The 19,529-nt window shown below is 35.9% G+C and overlaps 1 protein-coding gene across 1 annotated transcript in view; it reads right to left on the bottom strand.

Annotated features, from left to right (window-relative positions):
* The window catches only part of Nup210l (nucleoporin 210 like), a 118,772-nt gene that overhangs the window by 55,759 nt on the left and 43,484 nt on the right, over nucleotides 1-19,529 (bottom strand). The window contains exons 15-16 of the mRNA XM_078027512.1: nucleotides 19,083-19,304; nucleotides 7,807-7,980 (exon numbers count right to left, since the gene is read on the bottom strand). Coding sequence (XP_077883638.1) covers nucleotides 7,807-7,980; nucleotides 19,083-19,304 — 396 coding nt within the window. The remainder of the gene's footprint in view (nucleotides 1-7,806; nucleotides 7,981-19,082; nucleotides 19,305-19,529) is intronic.

Raw genomic sequence — 19,529 nt, 5'->3', positions numbered from 1 at the left:
AAGCATCAACTAAAGGAATTTTGATTAAGACAGCACTGCAAAAGATATTTAAAGGAATCCTACACAGAGAAGAAGATAAAAACAACCAAAAGAGCACAAAAAAGAAATATAATTAGAAGAGCAGATAAGCAAATGAGAGTCAGAAATGAACCAGACATTAGAAATAAAACAAAATGACAGGAAAGAATACATACCTCTCTATAATAATGTTGAATATAAATGATCTTAATTCTCTAAATAAAGACATAAACTCAGCTGGGTACTGTGGTGCATGTCTGTAATATCAGTGGCTTGGGAGAAGGCAGAGGCTCCCGAGCTCAAAGCCAGCCTCAGCAATGGCAAGGCACTGAGCAACTCAGTGAACCCTGTCTCTAAATAAAATCCAAAATGGGCTGGGTGATCAGGAGCCATCTTGTCACAAGTTATAAAGGATTCATTTCTGTTTTCTGTAAAATATTACGATTTCTATTTAGCCTGGCCATGTTTTGATGTTTAAACTTGCTTGGAATGCCTGTCAGTGCCTTGAACTCACCCATGCCTGGCTTTCCCTGACCAGATAACGACCCTCTCTGAAACTTTAGTGGGGCCTCATAAATTCTGATGTTGGGATCTAATTTTACTCCCTAAGTGCTGAACCATTTAGACTATTAACCTGCCTTTGTGTTACACTTGTCAAAATTCTGATATCTGTAAGTTCTCAAGACACCCCCCCTTTTTGCAATTTTCCGTGCTATAAAGCTGCATTCCTAGAGAGCTGCAATGCTGCCTTCTATTTCCACTGATTTCGGGAGAGTGAGCCCCGGCCGTTTGGATTTACGAGCTTGCTTTATTTTTAGTTTGACTTGAATTGGAGTTGGTAGTCTTTCTTTGCATCGTGGTTTAACACAGGGGAGGTGGCTCAATGGTTGAGAACCCCTGAGTTCAATCCCCACCACCAAAAACAAATAAAACAAACAAACAAAAAAAGACATAAACTGGCAGATTGATTAGAAAACAAGGCCCAAGTACATGTTGTGTTAAGAAGCACTCTTTACCAGCAAGACATTCACAGATTGAGAGGATAGAAAACAATAGTCCATGCAAACGGAACCCCAAAATGGTAGTAGAAGTAGCTATTCTTGTATTCGACAGGCAGACCTCAAGCCAAAATTAGTTAGAAGAGACAAAGAAGGTCACTGTGTATTGGTAAGGGGAATAATTTGACAAGAAGACATAATGATTGTAAATATTTATGCCCCAAATATCAGTGTACCCAATTTCATAAAAAACCAACCACTTGATAAAGGGACAGATGGGCCCCAGTACAATAATAGTGGGTGACTTCAATTTACCACTTACTAATAAATCATACAGACATAAAATCAACAAAGATACAACAGAGTTAGACTATACTTTAGATCAAAATGGATTTAATAGATATCTATGGAATATTTAATGCCACAACAGCTGAATACATTTTCTTTTCAGCTGTTTATGAAACTTTCTCCAAAATAAATTACACATTAGACATTAAGCACATCTTGGCAAACACAAAAGAAAATTAGATAATTCCTTGAATTTTGTCAGATCATAATGAAATTTTTTTGAAACCAAAAGCAAGAAAAAAAGTATAGAAACTATACAAACACAGGGAGATTGAACGATATATTTTCGTTTTTTGTACTAGGGGTTAAACCCAGGGACATTTTACCATTGAGCTACATCATCCCCAGTTCTTTGCATTATTTATTTTGAGACAGGGTTTCACTAAATTGCAGGTGACCTTGAATTTGCGATCCTCCTGCCTTAGCCTCCCAAGTAGCTGGGATTACAGTGTGCATCACTGCTCTCAAGCCAAAAATTACACTTTTGAATGATGAGTATGTCATTGAAGAGCTTAAGGGAGAAATTTAAAAATTCTTAGGCTGGGCATAGTGGCAGACACCTGTAGTCCCAGCGACTCAAGAGGCCTAGGCTGAAGGATCACAAGTTCAAGGCTAGCCTCAGAAACTTAGCAAGGCCCAAGCAATTTAGCAAGACCCTGTCTCAAAAGGAAAAATAAAAAGGGCTGAGGATGTGACTCTTTGGTAAAATGCCTCTGGATTCAATTCTTAGTACCTACATAAGTACATAAATGTATAAATTTGAGCAAACTGAATTTAGGAGTATATAAAAAGGTTTATATACCATAACCAAGTAGAATTTATCCAAAGAATATAAAGTTGGTTCAACATATGAAAATAAATCCATATACTATACCAAATTAATACAGGAAAAAACAGATGCAGAAAGAGCATTTGACAAAATGTAATACTCTTGTTTTGTTTTATTTTTTGGTGCTGGGGATCAAACCCAGGACCTTGTGCATGCAAGGCAAGCACTCTATCAACTGAGCTGTATCCTCAGCCCCCAACACTCTTTAATGATCAAAAAAATTCAACAAATTAAAAAGCAACTTTCTCAGCCTAGAAAGGTCATCTGTGAAAAACCCATATCCAATATCAGATTTAATGGTCTAGACTGGAAGTTTTCCCCATAAGATTAGAAAAAGTATAAGGATATCTATTCTCACTACTTCTCCTGAACATTATACTGGAGGGTTCTAGTCAGGGCAACTAGGCAAGAAAATGATAGAGGCATCCAGATTACAGATGAAGAAGTATAACCATCTCTATTTTCAGATGACATGGTTTTATATATAGAAATCTGTAAGGAATCCAACAACAACAACAACAACAACACTATTAGAATTAATAAATGAGTGCAACAATATTGCAGATACAAAATCAATACGTAAAAGGCAATTGTATTTTCTTTTCTTTCTTTTTTGGTACTGGGGATGAAATATAGGGGTCTATACACTGATCTATATCACCAGTCCTTTTTATTTTTGAGATAGGATCTCAGTATGTTGCTGAAGGTCTCACTAAATTTTTGAGGCTGGCTTTGAGCTTACAGTCCTCCTGACTCAGCCTCCTGAGTTCCTGAGATTACAGGCATGTGCCACCATATCCAGCTCAGTTGTATTTCTACTACTAGCAATGAATAATCTGAAAATGAAATTAAGGAAATAACACCATTTATGATAGCATCAAAAAGAACAAAAAGTGGTGCTTTTTTGTAATCCCAGCAATTTGAGAGGCTGAAGTTTGCAAGTTGGAGGCCAGCCTCAGCAATTTAGTAGTACTCTATCTCAAAATAAAAAAAGGACTGGAGATGTAGCTCAGTGGCAAAGCATCCCTATGTTAAATCCCCAATCCCCCTCACCACAAACACAAAAATTAATAGCATAAATTTTGGAGTTCAGAAATGAATTCTCATGTTTATGGTTAATAAATTTTCAATAAAAATGCCAAGACTACTCAAAGGAGAAAATAATATATTTTTTAAAATATTTTTTATTTTTTTTAGTTTTCGGCAGGCACAACATCTTTGTTTGTATGTGGTGCTGAGAATCGAACCCGGGCCGCACGCATGCCAGGCGAGTGTGCTCCGGCTTGAGCCAAATCCCCAGCCCAAGAATAATCTTAATAATAAATGGTTCTGAGTCAACTGGATATTCACATACAAAAGAATGAAGATGGATTCCTACCTCACACTATAGATAAAAATGAACTCAACATGGATCAGGGGACAAAATTAAGAGCTATAAAACTCTTAGAAGAAATCAAAGTCATAAATCTTTCTGCCCTTGGATTGGGCGATAGTTTCTTAGATACTACACCAAAAGTATAAGCAACAACAACAAAAATGATTAATTGGATAAACTAAAAACTTCTGTGCTTCAAAAAATGCTATCAAGAAGGTGAAAGAAAACCCATAAAACAGTATAAAAATCTTGCAAATCAAGTTTGAAAACAAACTTGTAACCAGAATATATGAAATGAAGAACTCTTAAAACAGAATAAAAAGACAATTCAATTTAAAAAAAAAACTGTCAAAAGGCCAGGTGTGGTGGTGTATGCCAATAACCCCAGATACTCAGGAGGCTGAGGCAGGACCACCTGGGCAATTTAGCAAGATCCTATCTCAAAATGAAATCAATAGAAAGATGCAGATGACTTAACTGATACATTTTACCAAATGTTTAAGGAACAATGAATGGCAATAATTCTCAACTTCTTCCAAAAATAGAAAATGGTGGTATAAAAAATAGCTCGGTGGTAGAGTGCTTTAGTAGCATGTGCAAGGCCCTGGGTTCAGTCTTCAGTATAAGGGAAAAAGAGCTGGCAAAAGATCTGAAAAAAAGCTGGTAAAATATATTTCTTCAAAGAAGATATACAGATGGCCAATAAACACATGGAAAGATGCATAATCTAATTAGTCATTGGAAAGTGCAAATAAAAATCACCATGAGATACTACTTCATTTCCTCTAGGAAGGTTATATCAAAATGACAAGCATTAACAAGTATTGGGGGTGGGGTGGCTGGGGTTGTGGCTCAGCAGTAGAGCACTTGCCTAGCACGTGCGAGGCGCTGGCTTCCATCCTCAGCACCACATAAAAATAAATGAATAAAATAAAAGTATTATGTCTAACTGTAAAAAACTAAAAAGTATTTTTTAAAAAGCAAGTATTGGCAAGGATACAGAAAGACTGCTATTCTCTTACCTTGCTAGGGGAAATGTAAAATAATGCAGCTCTTCAAAAGACTAAACAGAGTTAACATATGAGTCAACAATTCCAATTCTAGATACATACTCAAGAGAAATGAAAACATGTTCACATGAAAACTTGCATGTGAATATTCATGGCAGCACTTTACTGGTAGCCTCAAAATAGAAACAACGGATGAGTGGAAAAGCAAATTGTAGTATTTCTACATAATGGACTACCATTCAAGCACACACACAAAAAAGAATACAGTATTGATAAATGCTACAACACAAATGAACTTTGAAAACATGCTAAATGAAAGAAGCTAAACTTTTATAAGTAACACACATTATATGATTTATATGAAATGTCTAAATAGGCAAATCCATAAAGATAAAATGTATATTAGTGATTGACAGCAGCTAAGAGGAGGTAATGAAAGCAACTGCTAATTAGTATGGGACTTCTTCTGGGGAAAATGAGAATTATCTGGAAGCCAGGCATGGTGGATGCCTGTAATGCCAGCTTCTCAGGAGACAAGCAGGAGCATCACAAGTTTGAGGCCAAGCTGGGCCACTTAGAACATGTCTCAAAATTTAAAGGGCACAAGGCCATGGTTTTAATCCCTAGTACTGCAAACAAGAACAACAAAAAGAGCTGGAGTAAGGTAGTGTGGTGGTTCCTAAATAACTTTAAATTGTACATTTCAAGAGGTTGAACTATATGACTTAAATATCATATCTCAAGTATAAAAATAAATATATGTGGAAAGGGTGATAGAGAATCATGTCTCTAACTCAAATGGTTCAGGGAAAACATTTTTTGTAACTTTTCTGTAAACTTGAATTATTTAAAATGAATAGAAAATGACATTGAAGATAATTATGCTATAGGGGTAAAGCTGGTTCTATTCCACTTGTAGTGTTTGTGATTTTTTCATTTTATTTGTTTGTTTTTGCAGTTCTGGGGATGAAACTGAGGACCTCACATAGGCAAGGCAAGTGTTGAACCCCGATGCAAAGAAAAGACCACTGACTCCAATTTTAAATAAAATTAAAGCAAGCTTGTATTGTGTACACACAAAAAAGAGTGATCAATGGCTGTCTCTCCCAACCTGGGCTAGAGACCAGCACTCCAGCTTTCCAGGAATAAGGTTTTATAGCACAAAAAATTGCAAAGGGGGGGTGTCTTGAGAACTTACAGATAACAATGACAAGCATAATACAAAGGAAGATCGTATGTTAATGATATAAATGGCTTAACATTTCAAGGTAGGGAATAAATTTAGATCCACATCAGAATTTATGAGGCACAGCTAAGGTTTTAGAGAGGATTGTTATCTGGTCAGGGAAAGCCAGGCATGGGTGAGTTCAAGGCACAGGGAGGAACTCCAAACAAGTTTAGAAATCACAGTAATTTATAGTAAAACAGAAATTAACTTTTCAAGACTTTGTGATGAGATGGCTCACAATCTTAAAATGGAATTAGTCTGGGTTCATCACAAGTAAAGTGATCTTCCACTGAGCTGTATCCCCAGCCCAGAAATACTTTTTGAAAAGTCAATCAGGGACTGGGAGTGTGGACAGTGGTAGAGCTCTTGCCTCACACGTGGGAGGCACTGGGTTTGATCCTCAGCACCACATAAAAATAAAATAAAGGTATTGTGTCCATATACAACTAAAAATATATTTTTAAAAGTGAATCATTCATAAAATTAAAATTATAATACTTAGTGTGGAATTTGATTCTGAAAAAAATCTGGGTTCTAGACTTGTAACATCTCATACTATTCTTTAATAATATAAGGCAGTACAACACAAAGTTAATAACGTGTTTGTGATCAGACAGATGTACTACTTTCTAGTTGATGACTTTGGGGAATGTTACTCAACTTCTAAAAGCCTCAGTTTTGTGGTTTAGCTTTATTCATTGATTTTTTAAAATAATTATTTATTTATATGTGGTGCTGAGAATTGAACTCAGTGCCTCACACATGCTAGGCAAGTGCTCTACTACTGCATTACAACCCCAGCCTAGTGTTGTGGTGTAGATATGGGGTGTCCCCCAAAAGCTCCTGTGTTAATTCAGGACTATTCAGAGGTGAAATGATTAAATCATGCGAGGTATAGCCTAATCAGTCCACTCTAGTTTGACTAGACTAACTGGGTGGTAACTGTAGGTAGGTGAGGCTTGGCTTGAGGAAGAAAGTGGATAACTAGGGATGTGCCTTGGAAGAACTGATCTTCCTTGTGGCCCCATCAGCACCCCCTGCTTCCTGGATGTCATGAGTGGAACAGCTATTCCCTGCTATACCATCGTGCTCTGCCTTGTCTTGGGCTCAGAGCAATGGAGTCAGTCAATCTGGATGGGACCTCTGAAACCTTGAACTCAGAATAAACTTATACTCATTTAGGTTGTTCTTGTCAGCTAGTTGAGTTATAGCAATGAAAAGCTGACTAACACATTAAGTTTTCTCACCTGTAAAATGGGAAAAATTAATAGATTGTTCTGTTCTGTATAGGGTGAGTAATGACTTCTCCCATGATTAGGATTACAGTCAACCTCATTTATTATATATATATATATATATATATATATATATATATGTTCTAGCTTTTTAGTTGTATGTGGACACAATACCTTCATTTTATTTTATTTTTTTTCAAAAGACATACTAAGCCTTTTTTTAAAGAGAGAGAGAGAGAGAGAGAGAGAGAGAGAGAGAGAGAAGTTTTTAATATTTATTTTTTAATTTTATTTTTATGTGGTGCTGAGGATCAAACCCAGTGCCTCCCACGTGGAATGTGAAAGCTCTACCACTGAGCTACACTCCCAGTCTCTGATTCACTTTTTAAAACTTTATTAGACAAATCATTATTAGACAATTAATTCTTCATTTCTCTGCTACCTACAAAATAACTACATTATTGCTCATCATTAAATTTTATTATTTATTAACAATGCTAAAAGATTTATTATGAAAGCATATTAGCAAGACCTTTTGGAAGTAATTAGGAGAGATCTCCGTTGTCTATTGTCATAATCACAAGCTGTGTACAACAAGCACAGTCATGTCACTAAGTTTACCAAGTCTAACAGTTTACTCACTATTAGAAAATGAGTAACAAAATAGTTACCTTGACTTTGATGAGACAAAAGCTATATTTCATATCCCTGCCTCTAAAGCATGGAAAACAAAAATGCCTCATTGGAAACAGACTTGATGCTTACCAGTTGTTTGTTGTGCTGAGGCAGAGGACAGGGCTGGGCACCAGCTGGCACCTTGTATACTGGTGTTACGGACATACTGGCAGGATGGGCACATATGAAGCGCACTTGTACAACCTCCACAGCTGGACTAGGGTTCAGGACTCCTGGGTGATTTCCAATTCGAAATGTGAGAACCTTTAAGGAAATATTAGAGCAAGAGATAATTATGGGTAAACATTTTAAAAAATATATTTTTAGTTGTAGATGCACCACAATACTTCTGTTTATTTAGGTTTTTTTTTTTTTTTTTGTGTGTGTGTGTGTGGTGCTGGGGATTGAACCCAGTGCCTCACCTGTGCTTTGCAAACTCTCCATCACTGAGCCACAACCCCAGCCCTATCTATGGGTAGACATTTGATGTCGGTTGAGCACATCTAAATGTGTCATTCAAATTCCATTACAGAGTGTTGATTTGGACATTGTAATCAGATAAATCCCTTAAACATATTATAGTTCTTAATTATCTGTGTTTTGGGGCATTAAAGGTATCATGAACTTTTTAAAAAAATTGAGCTTTGGAGTCTGGGGTTGTGGCTCAGTGGTAGATCACTTGCCTCGTATGTGTGAGGCACTGGGTTTGATCCTCAGCACCACATAAAAATAAATAAAATAAAGGTATTATGTCCATCTACAACTAAAAAAAAAAAATGAAGATAAAAGGAAAAAAAAAGAGAGAGAAGGAAAAGGGAAAAAGGAAAAAAATCGAGCTTTGGCCACACATTCTCCAGTATCCAGTTTGTAAAGAAAACATAATCAAGACAGCAATAATCAGACCAATGAGGACAGCTCTGCTTTTGCTACTGAGATTGACCATCAGCATTCTTAAATCTGCATTACTGTGTCTTAATGGACCGTGGTTCATTTTGTTGTAAACATGTGTTTGTAGAACTATTCTAATACATAAAATTTTTGTCTTTATTCTAATAAATAAAAAGATTTTTGCTCCCATGAGATAAAGCAAATTTACAAAATTAAAAACAACCAAGCCTCGATCTAGTAGCTCAGTCTTTGCCTCCAACAAACTTTTGTTACCAATTGGTAAAAAGTGTAAAAACTAGGGCTGGGGTTGTGGCTCCGTGGTAGAGCACTTGCCTAGAACATGCAAGGCCCTGGGTTCGATCCTCAGCACCACATAAAAAATAAATAAATAAAGGTATTGTGTCCAACTACAACTAAAAAATAAATATTAAAAAAAGTATAAAAACTACGTTGGGTTACAATTTGTCTTATGTGAAAGTAATAATGAATAATACTGTGGAAACAGAAAGAAATTAGGATGCTTTAATTGGGAGTTAATTAGGCCCTGAAATTACTAATAGTTCATTCAATAACAGGAAAAAAGAAAACTACCTCAACAAAACAGAAGTTTTATATTGAAAAACCCATAGCTAATGTTATATTCAATGGTTACACTGAAAGTTTTTTCTCTACTCAAGAATAAAGCAAGGATATACACTTTTGCCACTTCTATTCAACATTGTTCTACAAGGTTCAAGAGCACATGCTCAGGCTGGGATGTGGCTCAAGGGGTAGCACACTCTCCTGGCATGCATGTGGCCCGGGTTCGATCCTCAGCACCACATACAAACAAAGATGTTGTGTCCGCTGAGAACTAAAAAATAAATATTAAAAAATTCTCTCTCTCTCTCTCACACTCTCTCTTAAAAAAAAAAAAAAAGAGCACATGCTCATGTACAAACTACCACATGAATTCAGCAAAGCATCTGGATACTAAGTCAACTTATAAAAATCAGTTACATTTTTATACACTAACAATGAACAGTTTGAAAAGGAAATTATGAAAGAAATTCCATTTAAAATAGCCTCAAAAAGAATAAAATATTTAGGAATTAGTTTAACCAAGGAGGTAAAAGACTTGTACAATGAAAACTACAAAATGTGGTTAAAAGAAGTTAAAGAAGATATTACTAAATAGAAAGAAATCCCATATTCATAGAATGGAAGACTTAATGTTAAGATGTTAATACTATCCAAAATGATTTACAGATTCAATGCAATCCCTATCAAAATCCCAATGATTAAGAAGGCTGAGGCAGGAGAATTGCAAGTTCAAAGCCTGGACAAAATAAAAAGGGCTGGGCAATTAAAGGACATATGAACTGAACAGACACTTCTTAAAAAAGAAATACAAATGGCCAATAAATACATGAAAGTACAAATACACAAAAAATGTTCAATATCATTAGCAATTAAAGAAATGCAAATCAAAACTACATTGAGATTTCATCTCACGCCAGTCAGAATGGTAGTCTCAAGAATACAAATGATAATAGTTGCTAGAGAGGATGTGGACAAAAAGGAATACTTTTGCACTGTTGGTGGAACTGTAAATTAGTACAACTACTATGGTAATCAGTATAGAGGCTCTTCAAAAGACTAGGCATGGAACCACCATATGATCCAACTATATCACTTCTCAGTATTTACCCTGAAGAATTAAAGTCATCTTACTATAGTGATACATGCACATTTGTGTTTATAAGAGCACAATTCACAATAATCAAACTATGGAACCAGCCTAGGTGTCCATCAGTGAAGAATGGATAAAGAAAAGGTGAGTACATACACACCATGGAGTTTTATTCAGCCATAAAGAAGAATGAAATTATGGCCTTTGCAGAAAAATGGATGGAATTAGAATCCAACATGATAAGTGAAATTAAGTCAAACTCAGAAGGTCAAAAGTCCTATGATGTTTTCTCTCATATGTGGAACCTAGAGAGAAAAAAGGAAAACAAAAGTGGGGGTGGATCTATCAGTAGAGGAAAGGGACTAATGAGTGGGAGGTAGGGAGGAAGGGGAAAAACCTGAAGAGTGATATTGGCCAAATTATGTTATTATATTGTGTGCGTATATAAATATGTGAAATATGAATATGTACAACTATAATGCACCAATAATAAATAAATAAATAATCATAGCAAAATAAAAAGGGCTAGGGGTGTAGCTCAGTGGTAGAGAACCCCTGGTTTCAATCCCCAGTGCACCCTTCACCCCAACAAAATCACAATGACGACTTTTTCAATAATAGAAAAAATCCATCCTACAATTCATAGAGAATCTTAAAATTTTCCAAATAATAAAAGAAGATTGAAAAAGAATAAAACTAGGGAATTTAACTTTCCTGATTTTAAGTCTTAATACAAAGTTACAGTAATCAAAATGTGTGGTACAAACACCAAGGCAGACATGTATACCAATGGAACAGAGAATCCATGAAAAAATCCTTGCATATACGGTCCAATAATTTTTTAGAAGGGCACCAAGCCCTTTTAATGGGGAAAGGGCAGCCTTTTAAATAATCAGCATGAAGAAAACTGGGTAACCACATGCAAAAAAAAAAAAAAAAAGTTGTGCCTTTTCCAAACACCATATGTAAAAATTAGTTCAAAATGTTTCAAAGACCTAAATGTAAGACCTAAAAGCATAAAACTTTCAGAGTAAAATCTAGGACAAAGCTTGACAATATTGTACTGGGCAATGCTTTCTTGGGTATGATACCAAAATACAGGCAACAAAGGAAAAAAATCAGTCAAATTGGACTTCACAAAAATTTTTAAAACTTGTTCATTAAAAGATAAAGTCAACAGAATAAAAGGCAATCCACAGAATGGAAGAAAATATTTGCAAGTCATATATGTGATAAGCAACCAATATACAGACTATATAGTGAACTTCCAAATTCAGCAACAAAACAACCCATTTCAAAAACAGGCAAAAGAGGGCTGGGGTTGTGGCTCAGTGGTAGAGCACTTGCCTTGCATGCGCATGGCCCTGGGTTCAATTCTCAGCACCACATAAAAATAAAATAAAGGTATTGTGTCCATCTACAACTAGAGAGAGAGAGAGAGCACGCGCCTTAAGGAGGTGTTTTTATATCCGTGTTCACAGCAGCATTTTGCATAGCAGCTAGAACATGAAGGCAACACAAGGGTCCATGGATGGATGGACTAAAAAAAAAAAAAAGTGTATATATACATTATAATGGAATATGCAGCCTTAAAACAGAAGGAAATTCAGACATGCTACAACATGAATGAAACTTGAGAATATTGTGTTAAGTAAAATAATATAGTCATAAAAAGACAAATACTACATATTTCTATATATTTGAGGTATTTAGAGTAATCAAAGTTAGAAGCAGAAAGTAGAATGGTGGTCATCAAGGGCAGGTGTGAAACACTAATGAGGAGTTATTTTTATTCATTTATTTATTTTTTGTGTGGGATTGAACCCAGGGTCTTACACATGCTAGGCAAATGCTTTACCACTGAGCTATAGCCCCACTGACCTATATACTTAAAAATGATTAAAGTGGGGTCTGGGGCTCTAGCTCAGTGATAGCACTCTCCTAGTATTTGTGAGGTCCTGAGTTCAATTCCCGGTCTCTCTCTCTCTCTCATTCACACACACACACACACACACACACACACACACATTTTTAAAGACAGTAAATTTTATGTGTATTCTACTATAATAAAATTTAGGTCAAAAGAACATAATTAGCCCAGTGGCTTGGGAGGCTGAGGTAGGAGGATTGTAAATTCAAAGCCAGCCTCAGTGAGACCTTGTCTCTAAATAAAATACAAAATAGGGCTGGGGATGTGGCTCAGGGTTTGAGTGTCCCTGAGTTCAATCCCTGGTACCCCCCTGAAAGGACATGATTAGGTCTGAAATTACTAATACTTAGTCATATCATACATACAGTAAAATTGACTATAAATATTAAAAAGAAGGTTGATAAATCATATCACAGTTCTTACTAAGTTAAATCTTACATTGATGCCCTGTGGGCCAGTTATCCTTTCTGTGTTTCATACATAAATTTTTTTTAAAGTAATTAATTAATTGTTTTTTTTTTAGTTATACATGACAGTAGCATGTATTTTGACATATTATACATATATGGAGTATGACTTCCCATTCTTGTGGTTGTACATTATGTGGAGTTATACTGATTGTGTCTTCATATATGAATATAGGAAACCTATGTCTGATTCATTCTACTGTCTTTCCCATTCCCATCTCCAACCCTCCCCACCTTCATACTCACCCCCACAATCCAGTGAACCTCCACTCCTCCCCATTCCCTATCTATTGTGAGTCAGCATCCAAAAATCACAGAGAACATTTATTTGGTCTTTGGTTTTTTGGGGGATCAGGTTATTTCACTTAGCATGATAGTCTCCTGTCCTACCCATTTACCATTTACCAGCAAATGCCACAATTTCATTTTTCATCATGGCTGAGTAATTCCATTATGTATATGTATCACATTTTCTGTATGCATTCATCTGTTGAAGGGCACCTAGGTCCGTAGCTTAGCTATTGTGAATTGAGCTGCTATAAACATTGATGTGGCCACATCATTACAGTATGTTGATTTTAAGTCCTTTGGGTATATGCCAAGGGGTGGGATAACGGGTCAAATGGTGGTTTCATTCCAAGTTTTCTGAAGAATCCCCATACTGCTTTTCAGAGTGGTTGCACCAATTTGCAGTCCCACCAGCAATGTATGAGTGGACCTTTTCATCCACATCCTCACTAACATTTATTGTTACTTGTATTCTTGATAATTGCCATTCTGACTGGAATGGGATGAAATCTGTGTAGTTTTAATTTGCATTTCTCTAATTACTAGAGATGTTGAACATTTTTTCATATATTTGATGACCATTCATATTTATTCTTCTGTAAAGTATCTGTTCAGTTCCTTTGCCCATTATTGATTGGATTATTTGGTTTTTGGGGTTTTTTTTTTTTGGTGTTAAGTTTTTAAAATTCTTTATCTTGGAGATTAATGATAGAACAGGTGGCAAAGATTATCCCCCATTCTGTATGCTCTCTCTTCACATGCTTTTTTTTTTTGAATTTCTTTTTTAGTTGTAGATGAACACAATACCTTTATTTTATTCATTTTTTATGTGGTGCTGAGGATCAAAACCAGTGCCTCACACTTGCTAGGTGACTGTTCTACCACTGAGTTACTACCCAAGCCCTTCTCTTCACACTCTTGGTTGTTTTCTTTGCTATGAAGAAGGCTTTTAGTTTGATACCATTCCATTTATTGATTCTTTTTTTTGGGGGGTACTGGGGATTGAACTCAGGGGCACTCAACCACTCAGCCATATCCTCAGCCCTATTTTGTATTTTATTTAGAGATAGGGTCTCATGATTCTCCTGCCTCAGGCTTACAAACCCCTGGAATCACAGGCATGCACCACTGTGCCCAGCCCATTTATTGATTCTTTTTTTAAAATTCAATCAAAGATTTCCTTTAGTCTTTTTTTCCACTTATTCTTTTTTTAATATTTATTTTTTAGGTGTAGATGGACACAATACAATGTCTTTATTTTTTTTTTTTATGTGGTGCTGAGGGGTGCTGAGGATCAAACCCATGTCCCACTTGTGCTGGGCGAGCGCTCTACAGCTGAGACACAATCCCAGCCCCCATTTATTGATTCTTGATTTTACTTCTTGTGCTTTAGGAGTACTGTCAAGAAATTCAGTTCCTAAGCCAAATGATGGAGATTTGGGCTTACTTTTTCTCCTCCTAGGCACAGGATTCTCAGGTCTAATGCCTGGGTCCTTGATCCACTTTTGAGTTTTGTGCAGGGTAAAAGATAGGGGTTTTGGGCTGGGGATGTGGCCCAAGCTGTAGCGCACTCGCCTGGAATGCGTGCAGCCCAGGTTCAATCCTCAGCACCACATACAAACAAACGAAGTGTCTGCCGAAAACTAAAAAATAAATATTAAAAATTCTCTCTTTAAAAAAAAAAAGATAGATAGGGGTTTAATTTCTTTCTAGTACATATGGATTTCCAGTTTTCCTCACACCATTTGTTGAAGAGGCTATCTTTTCTCCAATGTATGTTTATGGTGCCTTTGTCTAGTATGAGATAACTGTATTTAAATGGGTTTGTCTCTATGTTCTCCATCTTGTACCATTGGTATTCATGTCTGTTTGGGTGCCTATACCATGCCGTTTTTGTCACTATAGCTCTGTAGTATAATTTAAGGTCTGATATGGTGATGCCTCCTGCTTCATTTTTCTCACTAAAGAGCCTCTTATATTTCCAAATGAATTTCATGACTGCTTTTTCTATTTTTATGAAGAATGTCATTGAACTTTTAATAGGAATTGCATTAAACCTGTGTAACACTTTTGGTAGAATGGGCATTTTGACAATACTAATTCTGCCTATCCAAAAACATGGGAGATCTTTCCATTTTCTAAGGTCTTCTTCAATTTCTTTCTTTAGTGTTTTGTAGTTCTCATTGTAGAAGTCTTTCACCTATTTTATTATATCAGATCCCAAGTATTTTATTTTATTTGTTTTGGTGCTGGGGATCAAATCCAGGCCTTGTGCATGCAAGGCAACAATCTACCAACTGAACTGTATCCCCAGCCCTATTTATTTTTTTTATTTTTTGAGGCTATTGTGAATGAAATAGTTTTCCTAATTTCTCTTTTAGTTGATTCATCACTGATGAATAGGAATGCAATTGATTTATGAGTGTTAATTTTATATCCTGCTAATTTGCTGAATTTATGAGTTCTAAAAGTTTTCTGGGTCTTCTAAGTATAGAATCATGTTGTCAGAAAATAGGGATAGTTTTGAGTTCATCTTTTCCTAATTGTATCCCTTTAATTTCTTTCTTCTGCCTAATTGCTCTGGCTAGAGTGTCAAGGACTATGTTGAATAGAAGTGGCAAAAGAGGGCATCCTTGTCTTCTCCCAGTTTTTAGAGGGAATGCTCTCAATTTTTCTCCATTTAGAATGATATTGGCCTTGGGTTTAACATATGTAGCTTTTACTATGTTGAGGTATGTTCCTACTATCCCTAGTTTTTCTAGTGTTTTGAACATGAATGTACTCTGTATTTTGTCAAATGCTTTTTCTGCATCTATTGAGATAATCATGTGATTCTTGTTTTTAAGTCTAATGATGTGATGAATTATGTTCATTGATTTCCATATGTTGAACCAAGCTTGCAACCCTAGGATGAACCTCACTTGATCATGGTGCACTATCTTTTTAATATGTTCTTGTATGCAATTTGCCAGCATTTTATTAAGAATTTTTGCATCTATGTTCATCAGGAATTTTGGTCTGAAGTTTTCTTTCCTTGATGTGTCTTTGTCAGGTTTTGGTGTCAGGGAGATACTAGAATAAGTTTGGAAGGGTTCCCTCCTTTTATATTTCATAGAATAATTTGAGAAGGATTTGTGTTAGTTCTTCTTTGAAGATCTGACAGAACTCAGTTGAGACTCTATCTGGTTCTGGACTTTTCTTGTTTGGTAAGCTTTTGATGGCATCTTCAATTTCACTGCTTGTAATTTTGATCTGTTTAAATTTTCTGTGCCTTCCTGGTTCAATCTGGGTAGGTCATATGGCTCTAGAATTTGTTGATGTCTTCAATATTTTCTATTATATTACAGTATAATTTTTAAAAATAGTTTCTGATTATCATCTGTATTTCAATATTGTCTGTTGTGGTATTTCCTTTTTTCATTATGAATTTTAGAAATTTGAATTTTCTCTCTCTTTTTCTTTGTTAGTTTGGCTAAGAGTTTATGGATTTTATTTTTTAAAGAAACATTTTTTTTTCTTTTTTTGATTTAAAAAAAATTTTTTTTCTTTTAGTTTCATTGATTTCAGCTCTGATTTTAATTATTTCCAGTCGCAAACTGCTTTAGGTGTTGATTTGTTCTTTTTAAAAAAAAAATATTTATTTTTTAGTCGTAGTTGTATAGAATACCTTTGTTATTTATTTATTTATTTATATGTGGTGCTGAGGATTGAACCCACAGCCTCATATGTGCAAGGTGAGAGCTCTCCCACTGAGCCTCAGTCCCAGCCCTGTTCTTCTTTTTCTAGGGCTTTGAGATATAATGTTAGGTTATTTATTTAGTGACTTTCTATTCTTTTAATGAATGAGCTCTATCATTCATTAATTCTTAACCATAATCAAACTGCAAAATTTGTTACTATTTTTTATTTGTTTTTGATTTTTGCAGTACTGGGGATTAAACCCAGGACCTCACACATGCCAGGCAAACACCCTTGGGCATGCTGGGCAAACACCCTACCACTTAAGTACATTGCTAGCCCATTTTATTATTTATTTATTTATTATTAGTTTTGTACCAAGGATTGAACCCAGGGGTGCTTAACCACTGAGTCATATCTTCAGCTCTTTTTATATTTTATTTAGAGACAGGGTCTCCCTAAGTTGCTTAGGACCTAACTAAATTGCTAAAGCTGGCTTTGAACTCAAGAGCCTCCTGCCTCAGCCTCACAAGTTGCTGGGATTACAGGCATGCACTGCCAGCTAGCCTTCATATATATATATATGTTGTAGTTGGACACAATACCTATATTTTATTTATTTATTTTTATGTAGTGCTGAGGATTGAACCTAGGGCCTTGCATATGCTAGGTGAGTGTTCTACTGCTGAACCAAAACCCCAGCATCAGCTGACCTTATTTTTATTTTGAGACAGGGTCTCACTAAGTTGCTGAGGCCGGCCTTGAACTTGGGATCCTCCTGCCTCAAGCTCCTGAGTAGCTGTTACTAGTTGTTTTATTTTTTTTCTTTTCTCCTTCCTCCCTTCCTCCCTCCCTCTCTCTCTCTCTTTCTCTTTTTCTTTCTTTCTTCCTTCCTCCTCTCCTCCCCTCCCCTCCCCTCCCCTCCCTTTCTTTCGTACCAGGGATTGAACTCAGGGCACTTAACCACTCAGCCATATCCCCAGCCCTATTTTGTATGTTATTTAGGGACAAAGTCTCACTGAGTGCTCAGCACCTCATGTTTGCTGAGGCTGGCTTTGAACTCACAATCCTGCCTCAGCTTCCCAAGCTGCTGGAATTGCAGGTGTGTGCCGGCTTGTTACTAGTTTTGATAGAGGCAGGGTAGAGCTATGAACAATACCTATGCAACACACATTGTTGCCTCTAAAAATAGTAAAAGATTATTCTCCAATTTTTGTGGCACATACCTGTATTCTCAGAAACTTGGGATGCTGAGGCAAAAGAATCACAAGTTTGGCCAGCTTGAGCAATATAGCGAGGGCTTAAGCAACTTAGCAAGACCTAACTCAAAATAATTTTTTTAAAGGGCTGGGAATATAGTTCAGTAGTACAGTGCCCCTGGGTTCAATCCCCAGTAACCAGCCCCTACATCCCCCCCAAAAAACTAATTCAATTGAGAGAGGATAAAATACTCTTTATCAGTATAGATTGTTTCCTCAAAATTACTAAAGACAGTTGACCCTTTAAAGTCTCTTCCTTAATCAGTATACAGGTTTCTCAAAAGACTAGGAATAGAATCACTAATGACCACTACTTGGTATTTATCCTAAAGTATTAAAGTCAGTATACTAGAGTGATATATGCATACACATGCTTATAGCAGCACAATTCACAATAGCCAAACTATGAAACCAGCCTAGATGTCCATCAACAAATGAATGGATCAAGAAAATGTGAAAATATACACAAGGAGTTTTATTCAGCCATAAAGAAGAATAAAGTTATGTCATTTGCAGAAAGTAGATGAAACTTGAGAACATTATATTACATAAATAAACCAAACTCAGAAAGTCAAGAGTTGTTTATTTTCTCTTATATGTGGAAGCCAGAGAGGAAAAAGAAGCTGGGGGGCAGAGGGTGTCTCACAAAAAATTAAAGGGAGACCAGTACAGTAGAGGAAAGGGACAGGGTGGGGGAGAGGGAAAGGTGAAATACTGGGGAAGGATACTGACCAAATTATATTGTTATATTATGTACATGTATATGTAATAATAAATCTCACTATTCTAATGTATGATAATAGTGCACCAATAAAAAAATGGGGAAAAAGTTTTTCTTCTTTTAATTCTTTGAAGGTAAGGAATAAAATGTCCTCTAGTCTAGATAATAGGGCCATTAATTAAAGTGATAAAATTAAAATAATTTAAAATAATTCATAACAAAAAAATCTTGATTGTTAATGAGTGTTAGAATTCTCAGATAAGCAAACTGAAACTACTGATTACATATAAAGGATAATCAAAAATTAGAATTTAATTTAATCAATAATTAGAATTTTCCTATCTAGTTCATAAACTAAATCAATTAGAATCTGAAAAGGAATGGCTGGTAGTACAAAGGAATTGAAGTATTATATGAAAAGAAATATTAGGGGGAAAAAAGACTATAAAGATTATTTTCATACTTGCTCCCCTAAATCCAGGCACAGGATCCGGTATATGTACTGGTTCTGCTTTCTCTTGGCTGGCAGTCGGACTTCTGTCACTTTGATCTTCTCTGTCCTCTCCATGCTCAGCTCCAAAAAAAAACGGGAGGGTTCCAGGATCCACGGACGAGGCCCCCCTTCAAACACTACTTCCTTCACAGACTGCCATGTCACCAATGCCACTTCCACAGGGTTTAGGGCCTGATGACATTTAAAGAAATTGATCTCAGGTTGGTTAGGAAATTCAACATTTAATTTTTTTCTAATCTACTATCTATCTATCTATCTATCTATCTATCTATCTATCTATCTATCTATCTATCGATCAATTGAGTCAGAGTCTAAGTTTCCCAAGCTGGTCTTAAACTTCTGGGCCTGATATCCTCCTACTTCAGCTTTCTGAGTAGCTGGAATTACAGGTATGCC

Source organism: Ictidomys tridecemlineatus, chromosome 11, assembly GCF_052094955.1.
Source record: "Ictidomys tridecemlineatus isolate mIctTri1 chromosome 11, mIctTri1.hap1, whole genome shotgun sequence".
Taxonomy (NCBI): Eukaryota; Metazoa; Chordata; class Mammalia; order Rodentia; family Sciuridae; genus Ictidomys; species Ictidomys tridecemlineatus.
This window is presented reverse-complemented; position numbering and strand designations above follow the sequence as displayed.